Source organism: Tachypleus tridentatus, chromosome 7, assembly GCF_004210375.1.
Source record: "Tachypleus tridentatus isolate NWPU-2018 chromosome 7, ASM421037v1, whole genome shotgun sequence".
Classification (NCBI taxonomy): domain Eukaryota; kingdom Metazoa; phylum Arthropoda; class Merostomata; order Xiphosura; family Limulidae; genus Tachypleus; species Tachypleus tridentatus.
The window spans coordinates 152,961,190-152,970,310 of NC_134831.1; the positions used below are offsets into that span (position 1 = coordinate 152,961,190).

A 9,121-nucleotide genomic window follows, 5' to 3' on the forward strand; every position below is an offset into this window, starting at 1 on the left:
TATATCTTTAGCATAGAACATCGATCCACTCTCCAAGTGGTGGAAGAGAAAACACAGAAGATGTTCAGCATTCTCGTACATTTGACCTGCAGCTACTTGATGTGTGGTATATAGGTCAACTTATGATCAAAGATAAGCCCCAAAAACTTTGTCTCAAGCACCACAGGTTGCACAGCTTCACCAACACGAATTTCAGGGTCAGGGTGAATACCCCATTGATGGCAAAAGTACATGCAAATATTCTGAGAGAGAGCGAAGTTAAAACCATTTGCTGTGGTCCACTTCAGTAAACAACTGAGTGCAGTCTGTAGCTGTACCTTATGTTCGACAACTGACATGAGACGTGAAAGCTGTCAACATAAAACACGTTTGCAACAGTAAGAGGGAGTTATTCAGTGATAGCTTTAATCTTTATACTGAAACGTGTGACACTCAAAACACAGCCTTAAAGGACTTCAAATTCCTGTAGAAAATAATGGGAAAGTGTCAAACCCACACAAACTTGGAATTGCCAGTTCATTAAAAATATTTAAATAAAAATTGGCAAATGGCCAAATAACCCATATAAATGGAGGTCTTGCAAAATGCCATAACTCCATATTGTATCATAAGCCTACTCAATGTCAAAGAATACTGATACAAGATGTTGTCATTTGAGAAAGGCTTCTCTGATTGATGTTTCAAGTTGAATCAGGTGGTTCATGGCTTAGTGTTGTCATCAGAATCCACAGTGGGTGGCTGAGAGGAGGTTGTTTGATTTGACAAGCCAAACAATATGAGCATTAACCATCCCCTTTAAGGTCTTACAGAGACAGCTCATCAAAGCAAATGGACAGTAGTTTGAAGGAATCTTGGGATCCTTCCCAGGCTTAGAGAAAGGTAGCGCAATAGCCTAGTGCCAGGCATCAGGAAAGACATTCTCCTGCCAGATCTGATTGAGCATAATTAGAAGAATAGTAAGAGAAGCACAAGATAGATCGTGCAGCATTTCTCAGTGTACATCATCAGGACCAACCAACGTACTGCCAGACTGATAAAGGGCCACTTTGAGACCCACCAGAGATAATTATAGTCATAAAGACAATCAGCTCGAAAGGAAAGCAGTGATCACTCTGCCCAAGTTGTGATGGCTAAGAAGGTGGAGGATGAAACAGAAATGCTAGATACCTGGCATAGCTTTTACCTAGAGTATCAGCAATGCTCCAGGTATCAGCTGCTTCATAGAGCAAGATCAAGAGGGGGACAAAATTATATTGCCCACTGACCTTTCGAATCTTATCCCATATGACATTGAACTAGTGATAGAAGATATGCTGGTTGTCAACTTAATCCAAGAGTCCTTTTGGCTTTGACTTCTTACCCATCAAGCACGTGCACAGGCCTGCTGGAAAACGATGCAGTTTGAGGGTGTTGAGGGTGTGGGATACCTACAAAAAGTATCCTAGGCCTGTTTTTGAGCCTTCTATGCCACGCAATAGAGAGAATTGCACTATAGATGAGGATATCTTGGAAAATGTGTTGAGGTTTTAGGAATACACTGAGCAGCTGCCTGTATAATACAGTCAGTTACTGCTGCCACACAGTCATCTATTGGTGGCTTACAGACAATGGCAGGATCAAGTTCTGTGAGAGCAGTGAAAGATGGCCAGTTTGCTTGATTCAGTTTCCACCAAGTCACATGGGTCAGGTCACATTGAGCACAGCCAGTCTCTCTCAAAATTATAGGAAAATTATCACTGCCTTGTAAGTTAATGTTAACCCTCCATGAAAAGTGGAAGAATAGTGAAGGGGAGCAAATTGAGAGATCAGTAGAAGGAAAGGACTGACTAGGTGCATATAAATAAGTAGAAGAACCACTACTGAAAAGAGAAAGTTGTGATCAGAGAGCATACATTCTATGAAGTGACCCCTGCCATGAATATCAGCACCTCCCCAGAGGGGAAGATGTCCATTAGAATCTCCCAGGATTAAAAAGCAAAACTGCAACTTTTCAATGAATGCATCAAGGTCTGATTGATCATAGGTCTCTCTACACAACAGGTAGGTAGATAAAACAGTGACGGTACGACCCAAGGAAACACAGATGGCTACAACCTCCAAATGTGTGACGAGTGACAAAGACAGGGTGGGCACATGCTGATCAACCAACAGTGCCACTCCTCCATGCACTTGTCCATCACACAGTCTGTCATTTCTGTATAAAGAAAGTTGCTGAAAGATGACTGGATCAGCAGGTTTCAGAAATGTTTTCTGTAAGGAAAGACATACAGGAAGGTAGGAAGCAATCAGTTCTTTGATGTCATCCAGATTAGAACATAAACCTCAACAGTTCCATTGTATCAAGATGGCAATTTTTATTTATGTGTACACAAAATGGGCGGAGAGCCCTTCTATTTATGGCCACATCTTTTTTCTTTACTATCTTTATTCAAAGGAGGTCTATCAACCTCCAGGGATCCTGCACTGGGTTGATTGGGCAGGTCTTTGCTGCTGGAAGAGGATTCCAGTGACTGAGGACATGATCGAATGATCGTTTTGCATCTTGAGATAGGAGAAGATGTACCCGAAGAAATGCCCATACCTGGAACCAAAGGAAGTAGATCTTGGGGTTTGCTGGAATGTATGTTAGGGACAGAGATCAATGTTGAAGATGATTCATCAACTTTTTTAACCATGGAGGTCAAAAGACTTTTCATTTAGTTTTAGAACAATTCTTTTGGAAGCACAGAGAGATCCATCTGCACTGGCACTGTAGTAGTGGAATGAAGTGCAGCAGCATACATCTGAGATGAAGTGGTCGACAGCATCTTTCAAGCCTCAGGGCAAGTAATGTTATGGATTGTTTTCAAGTGCTACACCTCTTTTTCTTCCAACAATTCATGGCAAGAACAAAAGTAGGATGGGTGAGAGCCATTTCAATTGATGCAATGAGGGTCTGTTTCACACTCATAGGTACCATGGTCCTTGCCACCGCAATGAGCACACATCAAGGAACCACGACATGATGTCTTCAAGTGACCGAACTGCTGACACTGAAAACATCTGAGAGAGTTTGAAATGTATGGTCGTACCCTGCAATTCAGATAACCTGCCTTGATGGTGGCAGGTGGACATGTCGACATAAATGTGGCAATGAGGGCATTGGTCAGCATCATAATTCCATCTTTGCAAGTGGAGATACACCTCACTGAAATAATTCCTAGGGTGGAGAAACCAGCAAGAATTTCCAATTCATGAATGTTCTTCAAATTCTTTTAAAAAATAACTCCTCATGATGAATTCGAAGTGGCATGAGGTGTAAACTCAATAGCTATATCCCCAATTGCCTTTGAATGCAAGAGGAGTTCACTGTGTTGAAATGTGAATGTTTCCACCAATATGTCACCAGTAAAGCTTCTTTACTGACTTTGGAGAGCTAGCAAGTCCCTATATTCCCTTCTGGATGAAAAAGGGAGATATTTGCATTAAAGGTTTGTCTGAAAGAGATTGTAGTATAAGAAAATGATGTACAATAGGTGCTACAGATGTTAAAGATTGCTGCTCAGAATCTTCAAAATGTGGTAGTTTACCTATGGACCATTTTTTCACTATTTTATTTAAGTTTCTATTTGAAAAATCCATAATAAAAAGAATATTTTGGTGCCCACTGACCCCACCCATCATGGACCCCTATGAGGTGATGCACTACAATGCCAAACAGACACTGCAGCAATGCCAGGGTTTTGTGAGCACTATACCTAAGCACCAGCATCAGATACAATGTCCACAACACTTCTTTCTCAACACTGATACTCGGTTGACCCTAGTCCAAGTAAACCAGCCAACTGACCCAAGGCTGCCCATCTACAGGAATTCAAGGCCAAAGTGGTATGTTAGGGTTGGACTCCTCAACCACCATAATCCTCTCCCCCTTCACTGGTCACCATGCAGAGCAAACACGTGGGTGGATGTGTAGATCCCAGAGGAGGTAAATTGAAAGAACAGAACTTTCCCTAGGAGGTCTCCTCACCATGTACAGGAATCCACACTGAGGGGGTTGAGTCTAACCGTCTCCATACGGACATAACAGGATTTTTGTCCATGTTTCAAACTTTTCTGACAATCACCTCTATATTGACCCTCTGATGTCACATGTATCCACAAACCTACAATAGCACATTGGGCATTGCTCTTAAGGATCAAGCTATGCACAAGGCAATAACATCCAGGAGAAGCCCCTCGGCATACATTTTATTATGTCACGTATGATCCATCTGGACAAAAATCATCTAGTGGAAACACCTTGAAAAATAAACATAGTGTCAGAATGTGTGTACAATAGAAAGCAATGCAGAAGGGTCATTTGCCTGAGAAAACAATACACCCAGAAGAAATGCATGAGCATGGTTAGAACAGGTAAAGTAAAACTCTATGATATCAGGAAAAATGAAAGGTGTGAGATAAAACCACCCAATGACCTACAACTGGGGAGACCAAGGAAGCCTGATAAAAGAGACAAATAAGAAATTCCACAACCAGAGCCATAGTAGGCTGTTCAGCAGGATGTACCTTTAAAAAGATGTAGATTTGGATGTGGGAGAGGAAGTGTCACACCTGCTGATGTATGTGACTTGTCTAAACACCAAAACAGATCACCTACCACCAGAACCTCACGAGCATTAAGTGATGGAACTGAGTGTGTGGCTAACTAACAAAGTCCTAGAAGAGAAGACAGCCTGATTGATATGAGTGTCGAAAGGAACTCCCACATGGATAAAATATGGAGTAGGTTGAGAGGAAGGACTTCTCCAGTTTCATTAACCAGCCTACTTGAAAGGAAGCTGCCAAGCATGGTGGATGACTTAAGTTCAGAATCAGCCAGGAAAAGCCAGTCATCCATGTAATATTGAATGTTCAACTCCAGAAAATGAAGATGTCAAGCAATAGTCAAGACTGTCAGACAGAAAGCATAAGAAGCTGAAGCAAACCTGAATGGTAGGGCTAAAAAATTGATAAACAACTCCAAGATGAGCAAACCAAGAATAAAGATGAGACTGAGTTGATAAAAGTATGTGGAAATAAGCATTGACAACATCCATTTTGGTCATCCATAAACCAAGAGAAGATGGCCACCTCAGGGTAAGAAAAGATTCCATAGTAAACTGAGAGAGTAAACAACTAAGTGGCTGAGGGAAGATAAACCTATGATCAGCAACCAGTCCTCAGTGTTCTTGGGGACAACTAAAAGTCAGGAATAAAAACCTGATGAAGGATAGAGAATAGGTTTGATATCCTGCTGAGATAGCAATTTTTGAATTGCTTGTGACAGAGAATGACTGATAATGAAGTTTCAAAGAGGAAGAAAGGAAATGGGAAAAACGAGATATGAGAGGAAATAAAGGGGATCACAAGTCCTTCTGGTTGGGTGGATTCCACCTAGGACAAGGATATTGTGGAAACATGTTTAGGTTTTAAAATACACTGAGCAGCTGCTTTACAGTACAGTCAGTCACTACTGCCACACACTTGTCTATTGATGGTTTACAGATGAGGGCAGGATCAACTTCTGAGAGAGAAGTGAAAGAGAGCCAGTTGGCCTGGTCCAACTTCCACTGAAGCACTTGGGTCAGAGCTAGTATCTCTCAAAATGATAGGAAAATGATCACTGTTCCATGGGTTACTGTTAACCCTCCAAGAAAAGTAAGAGAAAAGTGAAGGAGAGCAGGTAGAAAGATCAATAGCAGTAAAAGACTGACCAGCTGCAAGAATATAAGTATAAGAATCATTACTGAAGAGAGATAGGTTGTGATTCAAGAGCATATGCTCTATGGAATGATCCCTCCCATCAATATCAGCACCACCCCAGAGGGGATTATGTCCATTAAAATCCCCCAGCATTAAAAAGGTAATTGCTCAATGAGAGCATCAAGGTCTGACTGGTCATAAGTTTCTTCAGAAGCCAGGTAGAGAAAGCAAGTAGTGATGGTATGACCCAAGGAAGCACAGATGGCTACAGCTTCCAAGGGTGTATCAAGTGGCAAAGACAGGGTGAGTACATGCTGATCAACCAGCAGTGCCACCCAACCATGCACTTGTCCATCACACAACCTGTCCTTTTTGTACAAAGAAAATTGCTGAAGGGTGACTGTATTGGCAGGTTTCAGAAATGTTTCCTGTAAGAAGACACACAGAATGATAAGAATCAATCAAATCCTTAATGTCATCTATATTTGAATGAAAGCCCCAACAGTTCCACTGGATAAGACTGGATAACATGATGAGGAGCCCTTCTGTTTTTGACCATATCTTTCTTTATATGCAAAAATGGCTCGTTTGGGTTGAGAAAATATTTTACATAGAAGAGCGAACAACGTTTCGACCTTCTTCGGTCATCGTGAACCTGACGATGACAATTATCTTATGTTCTGTTTGACTAACTCTCTTAATCTTCTATAATCTCCATGGAAGTTTTTCATTTTATTTTTGAAGTTTCATCCCAATGTTGAAAGTTTTGTTAAAGTGTATCCTTTTTATCCAAAGACACTACAAGTAATTTCTGGATTCCCCACACAATGTTCAATAAAATTACACTAAATACAACTAGTATGGGTGTAAAAGATATACTAAAAGTCAAGAGGTCATCTATAAACCAAATTTTGACTTCTGTATAAATTCCTAATGCCATGACTTGAATAGACTAAAAATTTATTTATTTTAATTATTTGTTCTTGAACAACCATACATATTGAAATTGGTCTAAATCAGAATTAGTTCAGTGCTACCTGTTTGGTAATTTGTCACAAAATTACCCCAAGTTTATGCCTTACTCAAATAAAAAATAAGAACACCATAATCTGTAGTTTCTAATTTAATACCTAATGCTTGAGCCTGCCCAGTATCTTGATGTGGATTTAAAAAAAAAAACAACTAACTCATTCCAGAAATATTTGGTTGTTTTGGTTAGATAGAAAAAAAAAGATATTTGTCAATATTTTTGTGGTCTATGTGACTAGCTCAGACCTGTGATAAAACTTATATGTAAAAACGACTCGTTTGGGTTGAGAAAATTTTTATGTAGAAGAGTGAACAACGTTGTTCGCTCCTCTACATAAAAAATTTTCTCAACCCAAACGAGCCGTTTTTACATGTATATTTCTCTACAAGTGGATTTTCACTACATCACTGATTGTGATAAAACTTGCATCCTGACCTGAGACCATGAAAGTCAACATGAAGAAGTTAACTTGTAAATATTAAGTAAAACAATGTAATAATGAAACATACTTGAATTGTTCTAGATGTGGTTGTGAATGTGATAGTGGGTACAGGTCAAATGATGGAAAAACTTATTCAAAAATTGTCAATCAATTTGACATATCAGCTGAATTACATTTGTCAATTGATTGCTACACTGATATGGAAATATATGACCATAGTATTGTTATCTTCATAAACAGGAATTGGAATCACATATAAGAACTCAGTAGTTTCAATATTCTGTGAAATAATGCATAACAGAGCCCAAAGATATAGTTTTGAAGTTGAAGCAGATGCAAGATGCATTAAACGATGATTTTCCTAGCAATTCTCAAATTGAAAATTCTATTTCTGTAATAAAAAATAAATAGAAAAAAGGTGGTATAATTTCTAGCATAAGACCTACATATAGATTTCATCATGTTACATTTTTATTTATATTTACTTTACTTTCACTTTAGAAATTGTATCAAGTTTCATTCATCAAGATCTATCAAAATAACCCTAAATCACCAGTTTCTTAATAGATTGTTTCTAGCAGACTTTTTGACTAAATGATGAAAAAGCCATCCTAAAAAGTTTTCAAAACCTTTCTCCCTCATGGCTTGACTCTAGTACTTCCCATTTAAAATGCCTTAAATTAAAGTCACCCATAATTATAACTTGATTAACAGCTGAAATCTTAATCTCATTGTGAAGTGTTTGACTAATTTCATCAGTACCATCCGGTGGTCTGTAACAAATTTCTGTCATCAAAATCATCTTTGCTTAACTATATTTCAGTTACTCCTATTCTATCAAAATCCTTCATTCCTACCAGTTTTAATTTAAAGTAATCTATTTCATATACTGGTGATAAGGATTACAATACTAACAATTAGTAATAATAAGAAAGAACTAGAAGTTATTCCAGATATTCTTTTCAAAGTACATTTTATATTTGTGGGTTTATTCCCTTTCAAGTGATTCATGAATTAATCATATTTTATGTTTTGTTAACAAACCTCATTTAGGTCTTGATTTATATGATCTTACATTGACTGTGAAAGTTGCTACTCTAGTAGCATATGGCAATTTACTGCAATTTAGAAAATACAGAACTAAGGGCTGAAGTACATGCTATATTTACATATGACTGTGAATGAACACTACAATTTTCAAAACAAATCATGCAAACAAATTAACGTACTTAAGCTGTTTTTAATGTTAATATTATTTTACATTATAAATCATAAGTTGTATTAATTATGATTAAAATTTTACTCATTATAAATGATGTTTTTAAAATGCGAAACCACATGAACAGATGAAATAAATCATAAACATACTACTACTACTACTATTACTTTTGCGTTAATTACCAGTAATAACATAAAATCATATAATTTGTCTAAATTTGTAAAACACTCTTAAGCTCGCTAACATCTGACTAATGCTATTAGTAAACTACATTGAAATAACTGCTACTGAATAATATTCAATAACAGAATTTAATACTACAAACTCTTAAGTGAAACGTATTTCACAGACTGAATTATGCAGGATATGGTACTACTACTACCACATAATACTATTAATAGTATTCAAAGTTGGAGTATTAATCTACTCATCTTTCTGTTTCTGGTAATCTAAATTCCAGGGCAAGTTTCACAATTAAGGCTTTTAATGTTTAATTTGGAAAGATATTTACGTTATATTCACCTAAAATCTTCCACATTTTCAGCCGAAATCTGGAGATCTAAATACGTGAATATTAAAAAACCCGCAACACCTGATAACAACATTATACACTGTATATTTGTTTACGTTATGGAAGTAAGTGTTACGTTTAGTTTTAACGTTTGTTGCTCACGATAGTTGTAACATGGCGTCAGTTTTTCCGAAA

The 9,121-nt window shown here is 37.8% G+C and overlaps 1 protein-coding gene across 4 annotated transcripts in view; it reads right to left on the reverse strand.

Annotated features, from left to right (window-relative positions):
- The window catches only part of LOC143256926 (N-acetylglucosamine-1-phosphodiester alpha-N-acetylglucosaminidase-like), an 86,324-nt gene extending 77,203 nt beyond the window's left edge, over nucleotides 1-9,121 (reverse strand). For 2 of the 4 annotated variants that reach the window (XR_013031611.1, XR_013031610.1), the window contains exon 1: nucleotides 8,938-9,120. Coding sequence is in view for 2 of the 4 variants with exons in the window: in XM_076514813.1 (XP_076370928.1) it covers nucleotides 8,938-9,020 (83 nt within the window). In the remaining 2 variants the exon portion in view is untranslated. Of the gene's footprint in view, nucleotides 1-8,937 lie in introns of all 4 variants that reach the window. The other 2 variants (XM_076514813.1, XM_076514812.1) reach the window with 2 other exon arrangements.